Raw genomic sequence first — 18,478 nt, forward strand, 5'->3', positions numbered from 1 at the left:
ATTTTCTAATTTATTAATTGTATTTATTTTTTATTTATATTAATTATTATATTATTATTAATTAAATTATATTAAATATTTTATATTAATATTTAATTTATTAATTATATAAATTATTAATATTAATTTATAATTTATATCTATAAATTATATATAATTATAATTTTGAATGTATTCACCGCATTTTTTTCTTTTCTTTTACAAATTACAGTCATTTAATCGAACGTGGTGGGTAGGTTTAGTGTTAAAAAAAATGGTTGTTGCCAAAAATTAGAAAATAAAATGGAAAAAAGAAGAAAAAAAATATAGAATAACAGATATATTATCATACGAAAGGTGACAGTTAAAAATAAATAAAAGAAAAAAAAAGAAAATTATAAAACGCGTTCCAATAACGACTATTAGTCGTTTGATCTTTTATTAATATATTTTCGAAATGTTCCAGATGACGAAGATGCCCAAGTGTCGGCGGTATAAATATGATCGAGGAAGAAAACCGAGCAACATGACCAATGCCGGTGATCCCATAGTTAATTTTCCTTCAGAACAGATTTCGTTTCTTCGTGGCTCCCAGAGGATCGATAAAAATTGATCGGAAATGATGATGATGATGATGATGATAATGATGATGATCATTATCGATTTCATCGTAATAAAATCGAACCTGGAGGAAGGATCATCAATCGGAAAAGGATATTTAATGCAATTCTTCGTAAAACTTCAATCCTTTGTCTCCTATAGATCCTTCCATCGATCGTTCATTCGTTCGTTCGTTTTTTTTTTCTTACAAAAACGAAAGATGCTAATTAAACGATGAGAGATCGGTGAGGATGATTGATATATCAAGAAGTTCGAAGATACAACGAGCAGCAACGTGAAATAATAATGATGATGATGATGTTATGTGTGCGAAGTGGGATACTAATCGAGAATCTCAAGATGCGTGGTGTGGTATACTTCCTCTTTCTCGTTTGGTTTTTTTTTTGTTTACTTTTTTTTACACTTATATAGATCGAATGAATAGAGACAGAGAAAGTACGGATAAAGAGAAAAAGGAAGAAAAATATAATAGAAAGAGAAAAAAATACGGAAGTACAGGTGTGACTTTCGGTGAGAGTAGTATCAGTAGTAGTAGTGCAATGCGCTCGTCTTCCACAAGTGAAACAAAAAAGATAATTGACAAAACTGACGAGGACATTGGTTCTGATAATTAAAAAAAAAAGAATAAAAGAAAGAAAGAAAGAGAGAGATAGATAGATAGATAGAGATGAGAGAGAGAGAGAGAGAGAGAGAGAGAGATGGAATAGTACGAAAATCGCTAAATGAATAAATGAAGAAGAAAAAGAACAAAAAGACAAAAAGAAATGCGTAAATCGAATTTCGTAATAAAAAAAAGAAAACTTACGCTAGAAAAGATAATAACTTTTTTTTATTATAAGGAAGGTGTTTAGCTTTCTCTTTCTTGAACTCTTTTCCTCTTTATTTTTCCTTATATCCTTATAGTTGTAGGACGAAAAAAAAATGAAAATAAGAAGAAGAAGAAAAAAGAAAAACAAAATGAAACAAAAAAAAATATGAAATAATTAAAAAAGTCTCTCATCATAATCGAATTGTCGTCGGTGAGGTGATAAATGCTTTTCGACAAGTAAAAATATAATCGACGATGATAGGAAAAGTAATAAGGAAATGAAGTGAGGGAAAAAGAAAAGATAAGTAAAAGAAAAACGTGAATGAAATAAAATAAAATAAAATAAACAAAAAAATATATCAAGCGATTCTAAGTAATATTCTATTATAAATGTGTAATAAAATCGAGTCCAAAGATGTTATATATATATAACGCGTAATCGCCGCTGATAATACGAAAAAAAAGAAACGGCGTTGTCTTGTATTATAATACTTTGTAGGATAGCTTTTAAACAAACAAACAAAAAGAAAGAGAAAAAGGGGTTTAGATTTGTCCCTTTTTGACTTGCCCAAGAATCCTCTCTGACGATCGACCATTAACCAACAACCCTCCACAACCACCACCCTACCTTTCATCTATTTTCCATTTCCCATCATCTTAACCCCTCATCTTTAAATATATATAGGCGAATAAGTTGGTGTAAATAGCATTTAGATTTTACTTAGATGTTAGCCCGATGATAAACGACGAAGACAAGGTGAGAGGATGAATTAAAAACAAACAGAACAAAAAAATTTTCAAAATGAGATCGGGAGAGATATAAAACCATATATATATATTATAATATCGCTCAAATGAAGAATCATATTCGACAAAAAAATAAGGAAAATCGTTGACATCTCCTTCCTTACTCTCTTCCAAGTCTAACGAATTCTCTCGTCCTGGCGTTAATGTACATACATATACATATATATAAATATATGTATATGTTTATGTATGTATGTATATATACATATATATGCGAAATATTCTCAACTCGTATTAATTAAACAAGGTTTATATATATATATAAGCTATAAAAAAAAAGAAGGTAACTTATGAAGATTCAACAATTTTTCTCTATCGACTTTATCGAATTATTATTGTATTATCGCGAGAACACCGAGTTTTGAAATTCGACGTTCCGAAAGAAAAAATAAATGCGAACTTTTAGATTTAATGCTTTGTTAGATTTTCGATATATAGTTCTCGTGCTCCGTACAGACGTATACAATCTTTCATAAATATACACTGACCACACGTAACAACACACACACACACATACACATAAGGGACATTTTATTATTATTATTATTATTATTATTAATTATTATTAATTATTATATTATTATCATTACTATCATTATTTTTATTATTATTATTATTATTATTATTATTATCATCATCATTATAGTTATTATACACAAATCCTAAGGTTAATATCGAAGTCCAATTTTTACCGCCTGAGATACGTTGAATTTTTAGCGTTGGCGCGATCAAGTACAAAGAATTTTCTTAACAAACAAACAAAGAAATAAAACAAAAAAAAATTTAAGAAACATTTAAAAAAAACAAGTGGGACCGAGAGTACCATCGATGGGTAAATGAGGATGAGTGCGATTGTTTTTTTACTTTTACGGTCGTGTATATATATACACATATAAATACGAATTTTGTAATTTTTAAACATTTTCACATACATTTTTGCGTAGAAGAGGTGAAGATGATGCTCTGCTGTATTATATGAATATAACACACACGTTGTTCTGAATATATATTTTCAAAAACATATTTTTTTTAAAATATCGAGATCGCATTGAAACCTTTTTTTTTTAAATCCTCGAATAGATAATATAATTTTTTAATCGCGTTTTCCCTCTTTTTTTTTTTAAACGAATTTCTTTTTCCATTAGCCGATACCTGAACAAATTTCTTTTTTTAAATTCATAAAATTAGATCAAAAAATACAATAACAAATAAATAAATAAATAAGTAAATAAACAAACACACAAAACAAACAAATAAATAAATAATAGATATAGAAATAAGGTATAATAATTTTATTATCATGAATAATTTATCGTTTCGTATCAAGTAATATAAAAAAGCAAATGTTGAGCACAAGAAGAAAGAGAACTTGACCGAGAGGAAGAAAAATAAAAAAATAAAATAAAAATAAACAAACAAAACAAAATGTCAAAATAAAAAATAATAATTTATTTCATTGAGGAGAGTATTATTGTAATATCGATGATTAACACCTATAATAATAATAATATAATAATATCGATATATTTCTCGCCCACTTGGCACTTAGAACTCGCGAGAGCTAGTTCGCGTTTCTACGTGTATTATTAAATTATAATAATAATTAAAAAAAAGAAAAAGAGTGAAGCGTCATGTTTTTTTTTGTATGCAGAAATGATATAATAACGTGCGCTTTATCGAGAGCAAAAAGAAAAAAACAAAAAGGGCCTAAAAATATCGAAGGCACAGTTTTGCGATTTGTCGTCTGTCAAATGCGGAACGTAGAAGTTCCAAAAGGGTTGAGGAGGAGGAGGAGAAGGATGAGGAGGAGGGAACACAGTGCTTTCTTGGATCCTCGATCGACATTCCAATTTTTCTTCGTCTTCTTCTTGTTGCATTATCATCGTTATATCATTTTGTTTTTTAATCTCGTTTCATAAATCTTCACTTCATTTTTTAATATTACAATTAGAATTTTTTGCGTGTAAAAAGTACGAATACATTTGCGAGTATTTAACGATTATCTCTCTCTCTCTTTCTCTCTCTTTCTCTTTGTCTTTCTCTTTTATTTTCTCTCCAACTTTTCTACTCTTTTCTCTTCCTTTAATTTTATTTAATATTTTTTCTTTTTCTTTTTCATTTTTTTTTTAATACGAAAAGACATATGTATATTTATTCGAAATCCATAAGAACTGTGTTTACTCTTTGACGTGTATTTTTGTTTTTCGATCGCCCCCACCCCCTCTGCGTCCCGAGAAATTAAGTCGATTAAATATGGCCGTCTTAATTTCTCGGGATTGAATTATATATAAATATATATATAAATATATATATTTATATAAAAATCTTTGTACATATCCTAACACTCATATAAGAGAAATACACTCACACACACGACATGTGAAACTTTTAAAAATATTATTATTATTATTATTATTATTATTATTATTATTATTAAACGTTCTTGAAAAAAAAAAGAATTCTTTAAACGTGTCCATCGTTAAAATTAAGGTTCTTCGTAAATTATGGCGTTCTAAGGAAGAAAAAGAAGAGGGAGAAGAATGGAAAAAGTCAAAAGTAAAGCAGAATAACGCGGATGGATGAAAAAACAACAAAACAAAAATAAAAAGCAAACAACATATGCGAGCTAAATTTTGTTGTACACGCGTATAATGTGTGTGTGTGTGCGTATATTTAATGCGTAAGTTTTAAATATACACATGTACATAATGTCGTATATGTGTTGTTATTATAGTTTGATTGATCTTTCACTTTTTTTGCTAAAGAAAAATCACAGTTAATACAATTGTAGTTCTACCATTTTTCATTCCAAATGCATTTAAAAGATATTTTTCCTCTTTTCTTTTTTCTTTTATCTTTTTTCATTTTATTTTCTCTTATCACACACGTTTTACTGTGAGCCGAATTACGTTAAAAAAAAAAAAAAGAAATAATTCTATTATTTGCAGTTTGAAAAATTCGAACGAAAACAGATTAAACATATGTCGATGATTCCAATGATTTTTTCTTTTCCCATATCGCAAATTGGAGTTTATGTGAAGAACAAAAAAGCACGTTCAGTTTATTTTATTCGTTAAAGATTAAAAAGAATTGGAATGTTTACAAATAGCAATATAATTTCATATTTTTTTGTATTTAGTTAATAATAATTTCGTTAATCTCGAAAATATTCGGCTCATTTCGAATCGTTTTATTTTTTTATTTTTCGCATAACAAAAAAGAAAAAGTAATTTTATTCGAATAGGATGGGACGGGGAGAAGGGTAGTTTTCTTCTCAAATTTTATTACTAACACCCTACTACCCCTTTCTCCTTTATTTTTCTTTATTTTTTTTTACAATATTTATGTTTACCTCTCGTTTCGTTGTTTTTTTATTAGTTATTTATATAAATTAATATAAATATATAAATTACGAGGTGAGTAGTACGACGAGTACGATTGCAGGAGTTTAGGCAAAATGCAAATGGGAAAGTTATTTTTCTGTTTTTTTTTGTTTTTTGTATTTACAGTTTGTTTCAATAAAATACATGAATCACAGTAAACTTACTATGGGTTCACATTTCTTTTTCATTTTTTTTCATCGATTATTATTCGTTTTATTTTTTAACGAGTGAAACCACAATCAACAACCAATATCGAGCTTATTAATCACTGCATATTCCTCCGCTTACTTTTTCCGTTTTTATCCAAATTTCTCGATACGATAAGAAAGCAAAAAAAAAAGAAAAAAAAATAAATAAATAAAAAAAAAAAACCAAAAAATAAAAGAAACGTCTCCGTCTATCTAATAATACCTAAAATTAGGTTTGTATATATAATACATATAGAGAAGTAATCTTTATTATCCTTTTTATTGTAACCTTCATTATAGTCCCTTAAGTACGGTACGGCATTATTGATGATAAAATAAAAAATAAAATAAAAAAAGAAGAGAGCTTATACGTTTTTTCTCTCAAATGCATTTGAAATAATTCACAATTACCTTCGATATTTTTCCGATTTTTGATTAAATATATTTCAAATATATTACATTCAATTGGGATGTTTGTTCAACACTTTTAACGAAATTCGTTTGCATAAATTTGACCTGAATAAAAAAAACAAAGTGTAGAGGAAATACGATTTGAATAAAACCAATAAAAGAAAAAGAATCGCGTGAAACTTAAAATTTTTGACGAGAGGAAATAAGAAGGGTTGTTTTCGTATAAATACAAATAAACGTTCTCATCATTCAGATTTACCTCGGAACGTAACTCAAGCTTATTGACAAATATCGTTTATACGATAAGAATTTTCAATATTGTTGATACCGTATTACACAAAGGGAATGAAACGCGTGGGAACGAAACTGACGGTGATATTAATGCTACTATTTTGTACGATACGATGTTTTGTATATCTGTTTTATTGTACAGCCGGTCCGGTATTTATGTTGATGACAAAAGATTTTTTTTTTTTTTAGTATCTCTTTTTTATTTTTTTCTTCTCGTAATATAACATAAGTCGAATTAAAAAATGATAGCGTAATGCATATATATATATATATATATATATATATATATATATATATATATATATATATATATATATTGAATTTATTATGTTCCTCCAATATGTGTCGAAGCGATTAAAAGAAACCAGTGTATTTATTATTATTATTATTAGTATTATATATAATCATTACTTTATTTTTTTTTATGCATAACGATCTGAAATTAAGTCGATAAAACATGAATGATAATCGAGCTAAATAATTCGCATATATTTATACGTCGACTTACTTTCCGTGAATAATATACTATTTTAAATTACGCGAGTTTTGAAATATTAGATTTAAGTTAAACTTTCCAAGAGAGCGACGTTTAAAATCGCTTAACACAAAAGGAAATAAATAAAATATTAACAACAATAATAATAAAAATAAAAGAACAAGCACATTTGTACGAAGTTTTCGCGTCAACATAAATATCGTTACGATTGTATGTATAGGATCGAAGTTTACCAATAATGGGCGATGAATAATGTATCGAACATACATTACGAAATACATTTGTAACGTTGCCGGATCAGCCAAGGAGGCTGTTTCGCAAAGAAGAATCCCACATAGGTGTTGTTACCATTAATGTTCACCTGTAAATCTCCAAACAATATATAACTTATTAAAGGATCAGGTAACGATCTCGTTGTAATTAATTGGATAACCAATACCCAAGAACAATTAACGTGTAGTGTACGTTCCTTACTTTTATCAGGTATGTTATATTATAATATTTGTTTCTTTTCATTTTTTTTTTTTATTTTGATCATTTTTTTTCGAACACTTACGTAGAATATAATAATTATTATTGTTCGTAATATTAAATTTGAAAATACGAAATTTTTTACATATATATATGTATATTTATCTATGATTTTTAAGATTCATTTTTGATAATTATCGGAATTTTTTTTAATTAATGATACCCGAAGGCGCAAGATCGAACGATTAGTTAAATCACCAAACAATAGTTGGATTTTTTTTTTAAAAAGATGAACAGACTTCGTAGATAATTCAAAGACCAAGTCGTTAAAAGATGATCACCATCCTTGATCCATCATAATGGTTTACGCTATTAACGAAATCCGAGTCAGTAATTTTTGATCGATTTTAATTAATGAGTTCTCATTTTTTTCTTGTTTTAAAGATAAAATTTTTTATATAACTATATGACATGATGACTTTTTCTGAGTATGTAAAATAAACTTTTTTATTTTCTTACGAAAATAGGGTTTTTTTTTGTTTGACAATATTTTATATAGTAATATATATTTAAAAAATTGAATAAGTCACACTTAAATTTTGAAAATTTTCATTTGTTCATCGATATTATTCATAAATTGTACTTAAATATAATAGTAAAACATAAATTATTATAAAATCAGGAATAATAAATTTCAACGCGTGGATCATTTGCTTTTCACACAGTCTTGACTTGTATCCATAAGCTTTGAAAAATAGTTTTAATAAAACATGAGACTGTGCACAGGATTACTTTCGATCAGTATTATTAACATTCAATTGACTGTTTGCCACTTGAAAAATTAACAAATATTTAAATGATTAAGAAATATTAATTTCCTTTCGAGGATATTATTACTTGATAAGGTCAAGGTAACAGTCAATATTTGTTTAAAATCAGGAAATCATTTAAATCATTAATAATTCGTAGATAATCTTATTATCTGTTCAAACAGCTTATTTTTACATATTATTTATTTTTACTTATTTTGACAGAAGATTGAAATGCAACGCATTTAAGTTTTTTTTTTTTTTATATATATTTATTAAATTATATATAAGTGCCATTCTGTTTCACAACCTTTCACCATCTGTAACCCTTTGAATTCGATTTTTATTCAAATAATTTTTATTATATATAATTTTTTTTATTTATTTTTATAATTTATTTTATATAATTTTGTTGAATCAGAGTCAGGTAATAAATAAAATAATAATGAATAAATATAAACTACTGAGAAATACGTTGCGACAATAAATTATTACTATAGTCACTTTAAAATGTGACGTACGAGTTCAAAGGATTAAGGGTTACTTAAAAATTTCGTCCTTCTAAAACTTCTCAGGTTTTTTAGCAAAAGAACTTCATGCCACCTATCGAAAATCGGCACGAACTTTCCGAATAACTCAATATATTTTTTTTTATTTGTAAATTTTACGAGATTAAGTAATAGAAAAATTTCGGAACTCGAGTCACATAAATTTTGTTCAATTAACAATAAATCAATGCTTTCGAAAAAAACACTTCACATTAATTTAATAAAATTATAAAATTTCTTAAACTCTTTTATGTTTTACAATTGAATTTATTTGAAATAGAAATATATTTGAATTCAAAAATAATTCATCGAATGTTTTAATTATTTTAGGATAATAAGAATATGTTTTTTTTTTATTACTTCGAATATGTTTAAAGGATAACAATTTATTTAGATTTTTATACAGTTTAGAAAAAGTGGTTTTTATACGGTGAGATCGAGATGTCGCTTAAAAGAAGTTTAAAACAAGAGAGGACAAAGCTCGAGTTACAATGACAGGATATCGAGCCCGAGGCTAACCGCACTTGTGAGAAACGTAAGAAACGTAGTCACCACGCTCGAAAGCGCGAAAAGGAAGTTGAACCTTGCAGTACTCTGACAATAAGTTTAACTACGTTTTCCAATTAAAGCACATAAAATATCAAGGTTGAAAATGAATTTCCTATTAAGAATTTAATTGTGGATTTAATCGGTCAAGGAATCGCACGTTACACTTTTCCAATAATAGTTTTCTAATATATATATAGATAGTAATATATTTTTTTTATAGTAGTTTTTTTTTCCCACATCGATTTCTATTATTCGAGTCAATTTTTTATAAGAAAAAAAAAAAAAGATAAAATCGTTTTAGAAAGAACACAGAAGAAATAATATAATAATTCATGATGAAAAATGGTCGAAGAAGAAGAAGAAGAAGAAGAAGAAAAAAAAAAGAAAAAAAGAGAAAAATAGGGGAAGGGAGGAAAAATAAGGAAGCAACGATGCGAAAATACAACCTCGTGTGCAAGTTCGTGCAGTTAACGCATGACGGCAGTTGACGAACACCTGTTGCTTGCCCGCTGCTGTAAACGTTAACTCGACGAACAGGAGGAATCAATTGACTGTTTTAAGTCGAAGGGGTGGCTTTAAGAATAGTGAACCCTATTTTTCTCGATTATTGTAATTATTCGTTAAAACGTTGTTTAATAAATAATTTATAAAGTAAATTTCATTATAAGGTAATATTAATAAATTAGATCATTTTAGAGTTGATCTTTTTTCTTTATACGTTAAATACGAATTAAAACTTATAAATATCGTTTAAATATTTAATACGATATATAAATTTATTTGTAACAAATAACACAATTACAACATAAATAATTAAATAATTTTCTTTTATCGTATGATTGGAAAATAATTAAATTAATCGTAATTACTGTATATTTAACATTATTTTTTAAACCAAAACTTAAAAGAACGTTAAATAATCGAATGAAGATGTTAGATACTTTCTTATTCATAGTTTCTAATCTATCTTTTTTTTCTTTCTCTCTTCTTCTCATTTTCATTCTGATATTCTCCTGGCGTTTCTCTCGGTGAAGTTCGACAAATGCCACTGGGACCCGGTCTTGATCTTGGATCCACGAGGGCCATGGATCTCTTAGAATCTATTACATTTTCTTCGCCTCTCCCTTTTTAACAGTCAACAACGGCAGCTATATTCCACCTCCTCCTACCATCGTTTCGCCATTTCCCTCTCCACGAGGCTCCTGATGCACGATGCAGGGGAGAAAGACACGCCGCCTTCTGACCGGCACGTAGTTGTTCGAAAACCTTTCTTACCTGCGCTCGCTTTGTCGTTCTACTCGTGTGATCAAATTTCGCGACGACAAGTTTTTGCTATTACAATATATACAAATATATACATACATATACACATAGTCAGGAAGGAGAAGATTTTCCTTTCAGTTATTGGTTAGTTTAAAAGAAAAAATCAAAAAATCAAAAAATCAAAATAAAGTAAAAAAAAATCGATCGATCGATCGATCAATCGATATAGATCGGTGGTCTCGATTGATAGAAATTCCTTTTTTTTTACTTTCATATTCGTTGGTATCAACAGGTTTGCAAAAAAAAAAAGCGAAAGAAGTTTCTACTACGGTAAAACCTCTCTCACGAGTAGTAATAGTAGTCAAGTAAGTCATGATGTGTTTTACGGTGCATCGCGAGCGGAAGTTCATCGATCGATAGGTTCTTACGTGCTAAACGAGCTTTTTCTTCTCTTATTTTTCTTGATCGTGGATCATCGCGTATTATTTATTTCCGTAAATCGATCTATACGATTTATATATGTATTGATCTGTTATTATTAAACGATCGGATTTATAAGGCTTTTTTTTTGTTCATGAATTTAATATAATGTTATAATGGATAAATTAAAAGAAAAGATTATTATGTTCAATGATATTTCTATTATTTTTTTCATCAATAGGAAAGAATTGTTTTATGTCCTACGATTCGATGCTTATGTTAGAGTAATAACAATAATAATTTGATCGTACATCTATGTAGGACTTTCTATTAAAACTTTACGCAAGATCGTCGATCAATTACACACGACGTTTCTTTTTTTCTTTTTGTATTCTTTATCTACACGGGATTATTTTAACACCTGTTGCCTCGCGTAAGCAAGAGGTAAACATTTGAACGTATACGCGTTCATCGTTGTATCGTCGTAATTTTTCGAAAACATGTTTTAGAATATAAACGTGACAAAAGTAGTCTTCTTACGATCAATTTTCGTTTTTTAACTTATTAAATATCTCGAACGAAAAAATAAATAACCGATCGATTAATAATCGTTTAACATTACTTATTTTACAAGTCATTTTTATGATATCTCAATTATTATTCGATCATTCCACTTAATTTTGAATTCAATCAACGCCATTATCTCCATATACATCGTCATGTAACCATTTGACGAAAATCATGAAAGAGAGGGGAAAAAAAGGGATGAATATAATCAATGATAGTAGTTAATCCATTACCTGCCACATTACATTTTCGAATTTGTATTTTTTAATAACTGCAACTTCAGAATGAAATATATTCGTTAAAATCATGAGATCGTACATCATGCTTCATGAAAATATTAAAAATGTTCACAGTTTTATTTTAAATCAATATTTAATGATATAAAATAATTTTTATATTTAAATAAAAAAGAAAACAATTGTTGCAAAAGAAGTTCCATTTAGTATAAATATCATTATACAGTTAATTTAATTTTTTTTACATTTTCGTATTGTGGCGGATAATGGATTAAATATCTCAAAGATAATATTCTTCATCATCTTCTTCTATTTCTTTATCTTCTTCTTCCTCCTTTTCTTTTTCTTCTTCCTCTTCTTTGGAAATTTTGGACGATGATCAAATAATAACTCGTTTTGGACACTCATTAACATCACGCGAAAGGTAAACAGACGCATAGCAGTCATCGTCCGATTATCAGAAAGAGAATCGAGACTAAATTAGTTTCTTTCTCTCTCTTTCTCAAAGAGAAAAGTACGTCCGTTTCTCCACGCGTTCGTCGACCCGCCGAAGGTCGGCAAAGGGAAGAAGAAGAAGAAAAAGAAAAAGACGCAGAACCAGAATAAGAATAAGAAGAAGAAGTGAGTTGATCGTTCTGGATCCTCCGTGCGAACTTTCGTCGATTGTTTCCCCAAGAGGATCACCTGGGGGCTTCCATCCATCCATTCTTTCTCTCTTTCTCTCTTCATCTTATTCTCTCCTTTTCCGTATCTCAGTTTCACGCGTGATTCATCGAGGCCGGTCTCTGTTGAGCAGGTCAGGGACGGAGTTTGCAAGGCTTCGGTACTCGCAAACGGTGCAACGTCCCACCTGAATCTTACCCCCTTTTTCTGTCATTTGTATATGTTTTTCTTGTATATATATATATACATATATTTGTATCTTTTTTTTTCAATCTTGGACAATTTAGTAGTACCTTTATCGTTGGAGCATCAATACCTCGGAGAGAAACCTAACGAAGGCACGCACATATACAAATATACACTCATACATACATCGAAGTTTCCCGTTCACTATTATCTGACCGTCTAACGATAACGTTTCGCGTCAAGAACGATAACGAAAGAACGAACCAGAGTTCTCTCAGCACGGATCGTCGCGGATCGTTGAACTGAAGCCGATCATTTTCTTCGTTTAATTCTTCGTCAATACTCATCATCTTCTTATATTATATAGATTGTGTGTGTGTGCGTGTGCATGTGTATGTGGATATTTGATTATACTACTATACTGTTATATTATATTCGAAAATAGAAAAGAAACATCAAGAAAACTAACAAAAGAACTCTTATTCTCAGTTTAACGTCGATTAATGATACTTGATAATAAATTAACTTAATACTGTTTTTTACATGGTCAACGAATGACCATTATAAACGATTAGAAATATTAAATAAAGAAAAAAAAAGTATAGAAGAAAAGTTAATAGTTGATTTATCTTCGTTTAACTATAGACACGTGTTCAGGGTTCGATCATTTATTTATCAAAGTTACGTTACCCTTTGGATTTTATTTAAGGGTGTAATTTTAGGGGGGAGGGGGGAGGAAAAAGAACAGACATTGTGATCGATTTTTGTTTGTTTGTTTTTTTTCGTTCAGTGCGGAAAGTGTTCTTATTAATTATTAGTATTATTAATATATTATATATTTTTAAATTAAAACTGTGAAGTGTAGTTTTATGAAAAAAGTGTGTCGTATTTTTTCCGAAGGAAATCGGATAAAGTGCTTCCATTGGTAGATTCATACGTCCAACGGACTATCGATCCATTTTTACTTGGTAAGTTATTTTATACAGATATTTATTTAAATTTTTTTTAACGAGAAATAGCTTGTAAGAATTCAAATATTATTATTACTATAATAATAATAATATTTAGATAATTAGGAAAAATTGCATAATTTTGTATAATAAACAAGATTTGGATAGGTAAGGTTGCATTGTTAAATTTTGTCTAAAACAAAAGAGTAAGAAATTTGATCAATAATTAAATAACCTCGTGTAATATTATAATAACAATATAATTAATTTTCATACACTTTTGAATACTCGAGAGTTACGTTAGTAAATTGCACATATAATGGACGTTTTAAAAAATAATGTTAACAAGCCCTTTTTATACAGAATGTCTGAGTATTTCTCTACTAAATTTTACCAGCTTCAAATCTAGAAAAAAAAGACTAAATTTTAAATAAAAAGAAAAGTAAAACCTCGAACATCCATTAAAATACGAAGAAAAACTTTATCTCCAATATCCAATAATAATTAGAAAAAAGTATCGAAAAACTGGTAATAAAATTTAATATTATCTTACGGATCATAATTTATTTACAAAAATTAATTTTATTATACTTAATAATTGATAATAATTATAAAAAAAAAATAAATAAATAAAACTTATTCATTTAATGTTTCTCATAGTTGTTAAAGATCACGGAAACGTAATCAAAATAGGAGAGAGAAGGAAATTTAACGGAAGGAAAAGAGATATAGCATAAGTCAAGTTAGAACACGAAGATCGATAGTGCAGATTTGTGAATCTCGAAATCGTTCGAGCAAGAATCGTTTGATAGCATCCACAATTCGTAATGCACGCTTCTTCGTACGATTCGTTGGTTAGCGAGGCAAACTTTCGCGTTCGCTTGCAATTTCCGTTCTCTGTGTCCGTCCGTGACGATGATCTATAACCCAAGACGAATAATAAGTATAAAACGTCGGTTTATCGACGTATAATCGTTTTCCGGGACTGACTGCGTCAACTTTTATGCACTAACGCAAAACGTGATCGAAAAGTCATCCGAGAAGTTATATAAACTTTTTTTTTCTTTTTTTTATTTCCAATTTCTTCAACTAATTCGACGTCTCGAAGTTAATGACGCGTGGAAGCACCACCACAAGGGGTTACATTAGCTCGTAAGAAAACGTTTTCTAACCGATCGATCAGATCGAATTCTTTGTCGTTCGTTCGTCTCTCTCTTGTAATTTCTTTTCGTTAATTTTTACTTATTAAAAACATTTCTAATTATTAGAATCTTTTAAAGCTAAATTATAGTACTCAAATTATTCCCTTATTACCGAGACGATTAAAAACTAAAAGAAAACTTTTTGTCGAAGCATAAAAAATGAGCCTTGCGATTTTTCTTTTCTTTTATTCTTTTTTCTTTTTTATATAGAAAAATCGGAAAGCGTAAAAAAGGTTTAATAATATTAGGGTCGATCATGTGTCGTTGTCCTTGGGTAAATGGATAATGTAGATTCGATACGTTTCATTGTAACCCGCATACACTGGGTGACTCTTAATCATGTTCAGTAGAGGAGAAAGTAATGAGCACAGAGATAATGAGTAAAACGATCAACCAAGGTTACCCGTGCGACTGAATTATCGTTGCTTGCAACGAATCGAGCGTATACACGTATTTATCTATGTATATATCTATATATAAACATATATTATATATATTTATGTATGTGTATGTGTATGCGTGTGTAAATACATAGTATGTATATACCTGCTGAGTATTATAACGTAGGACCAACGACGCGCATCTCGTTAGAGTCGCCTTAAACGCGATTACGTAAACGCTAATTAATCTCTCAGTTGAACGTACGTACACCGAGCGTTATTACGTGATATTACTTCTATTATATGATGAAACGAACGCGTATAAGTCTTTACAATTTCAAAGCAGAGATAAACGTCCTCTTTACCTCCGCGATTCGAGTAATTCAAAATATTAATTACCAGCAACGGTACTCATTACAGTACAACCCTTCTCCTTTCCGCTCTGTTTCCACTTTACACGTTTATTTCGTGTGCCAATCTTCTATATTACACGTACACACTTTGCGCAACTTATTCGAAAAAAAAGAAAATAAAGCACCAAGTTTAAAAAAAAAACAAAAAGAAACGAAGGACAAATATGTGCGCGGAAAATAAATTAGCGTTCGTTTGAATTAAACGTTAAAGTTTCACCTATTCGAAAAAGTGTAGTATGATGGTCGCGTGTTTCGCACGTCTAAAGATTTAATTGTTTTCATTTAACCTGAAATATAGTTGGATCGTTGGAAAATAAAAAACAAAAGTACAAAAAAAGTTTCAACACGAGGAATTTATTATAACGTTTATTGTACGATACGTAATTGTGCGTGTGTGTGTACTTTTTGCAAGGATCTCACACGTTTGTAGGGGGGGGGGGGAATTGTAAAACGTTGTTGATGAATTCCAAGTATAAATAAGAAGAAATGCGGTCAGGAATGGAAACCTTGCGGATACACCCGATACGTGATCGAAACTAGGAGAGAGAGGGAGAGAAAGCGTTAGCAAAGAGTTCATCTCGTGGGGGAGCCCTTGAACTTGGCTGCTTACGCTGACTCGATGGCCGAATTTTCCACCACGAGACTCATCGAAGTTCTTGTTGCGTTGCCCAGAGATTCTCAATTTCATCGGTATGATCAAGTTTGCTTTATTATTTATAATAATTATTTCTTTTTTTTTTCTTTTTAGTATCTCACATTTGAATATTTGTAAATTCGTATTTTCTTAAATGAGAATATCCATATACTTTCACTCGTAAAACGTTTATTATTTTATTTTTATTAGAAGCTTTTTTTACTTTCTAGTCCTCCTTTTTCCAGTAACTAATACATACATATATATACAATACCTCTTTTATTCCTTCTACTCTTTTCATACTTAGTTTGCTAGTCAACATTGCAAGACGTTTAATATTTTCGTAAGAGTTTCCTGCGAGCGATAACATTTCCCCGACGCTTAGGGACACGTATTAAACGTTGTTTACATACGTCACGAGAAACGTGTTTCGTTCTCTTGTAAAAAAAAAAAAAAGGAAAAAGAAAAAAGAAAAAAAAATACATTACCACACTTTTAACAAGGTGTCGCGAGCAAACACGTTACATTAACCACAAGCGGCGAACCGTCGGAGTTCTTCAAGCCTGAAACTACATCAAAGCAAATTCTGCTTGGAAATTGGCGAGCTTAATGAGTTTCTCAAAGTCTCTCTCTCTCTCTCTCTCTCTCTTGTGTTGTTCCCGTTGTTATTGTGTTGTTATTGTCGTTGTCTATTTTATTAACAGGAAAATAGATATTTTTCATGATAAATTTCATTTGATTCGAATTTTAATACGAATTCATTTTTAATTTTTTATTTTAATTTAAATATTGTAATATGTATATATTATATTTTATTTAAAATAAAGAGTCGAAATATATGAAATTGAATTAAAACGACGATTTTTAGGGATATTCGAAATTTGATTAAATAAGATTAAATGACAAAATGGTGAATTAGTTTATGTCTAGAATAAGATTTGATCGCATAAGTCACGTAACTCGGAATGATCGTTTAAGAATTTAAAGCCGTTAGAATCGCGTCGTGTGTTAGAGGACGGACAAAAGATAAGACCTTCCTCGTCTCGAGCGAAAGCGAATAAATCACAACCTTTCTCTCTCTCTCTCTTTTTTTTTTTTAACTTATCTTGTTCTTCTTTCTTTCTTAGACTTCATTGGTCGGTGAAAATTTCACACGATAGAATCGTTTACGGTTGAAAATGTAAATTCGTTAAACTTCGGATCGGAAGAGTTTTATTATACCACTTACAATTAGAAATACAAATTTTCTTTTATAATGAGTAAACGTTAATGACATGAAAGTTGATAATGATTTGTAGTCATTGGTCAGAGTCAGTCGATCGAGTGAAATTTTCCTTCCACGAGAAACTCGTGGTAACACATACACGCCATATTGACCTTGTTTTCTTCAAAAGTTGTAGTTGACCGAGGTGTTGGAGAATACATTTGATTCGTGTTAACAATAGAATACGTCGAGACGGAATATAAAATGTTTTATCCATTTTTTTTTTTTTTTTTAATATGAATTTAATCGATTCGATGATCGTCTTGAAAACAGGATTAATTTTTTCGCGAACATATTTTGTAAAAAAAAAAAGAACCTTTTTTTGCCGAGATACCGAACAACAATTTTTGTTTTTCTTTTTCCTTTTTTTATTATCTCGCGTCAATCGATCATAATTAAAAATCCATTATTTTGTCCGAAGGATCTCTTTGCCGATAAAATATTTCTACGATTTTTCTTTTTGCAAACAACAATATTTACGAACTCATGGGTGGTGTGATGTTCGTTTAACGAGGATTTATTTTCTCTCGTTTGGTTTTTTTTTCTTTCTTTTTTTTTTAAACTCGCTTTATTATACTTTCCCGTCGCGTTTCACAGTTTTATTTTCTTTCGAGATACACATCAATCAGTATTGATTATGCCAGCTGTATAACCAAAGCGGGCGCGCGTCGCTATCGATCGGCGATAGGCGTGGGTTGCTTTTCAGCGCGTCGCGTTCTACTTTCGTCGATCGGTATCACTCGATTTTCGATCGAAATCCTTTCGATTTCTCTTTAAACTCTGTTACAAACGTTAATAACAAACAAAATTTTATGAAGAAATTCGTTTAACAAATTCTTGCATTTTTCTTGTGCTTGTCTTTAATCGTTCATTCGATGTTCCTACTTATTTTATTATAAAAAAAAAATTATTGTTCAAGGTTGAAATATTGATTCGATC

General features: G+C 29.4%; 2 protein-coding genes across 11 annotated transcripts in view; both read left to right on the forward strand.

The window, feature by feature from the left end:
- The window catches only part of LOC107074577 (rap guanine nucleotide exchange factor 2), a 146,352-nt gene extending 138,959 nt beyond the window's left edge, over positions 1 to 7,393 (forward strand). For all 10 annotated transcript variants that reach the window (XM_015336121.2, XM_015336120.2, XM_015336131.2 and 7 more), the window contains one exon: positions 446 to 7,393. In XM_015336121.2, coding sequence (XP_015191607.1) covers positions 446 to 477 — 32 coding nt within the window. In that variant the 3' untranslated portion in view covers positions 478 to 7,393. The remainder of the gene's footprint in view (positions 1 to 445) is intronic.
- Positions 7,394 to 7,527: 134 nt separating this feature from the next.
- The window catches only part of LOC149031649 (uncharacterized), a 51,004-nt gene continuing 40,053 nt past the window's right edge, over positions 7,528 to 18,478 (forward strand). The window contains exon 1 of the mRNA XM_089175167.1: positions 7,528 to 16,331. The gene's annotated coding sequence lies outside the window, so the exon portion shown is untranslated. The remainder of the gene's footprint in view (positions 16,332 to 18,478) is intronic.

This window comes from Polistes dominula, unplaced genomic scaffold (genome assembly GCF_049000335.1).
Source record: "Polistes dominula isolate Pdom_NZ unplaced genomic scaffold, Pdom_raw_medaka contig_82, whole genome shotgun sequence".
Taxonomy (NCBI): domain Eukaryota; kingdom Metazoa; phylum Arthropoda; class Insecta; order Hymenoptera; family Vespidae; genus Polistes; species Polistes dominula.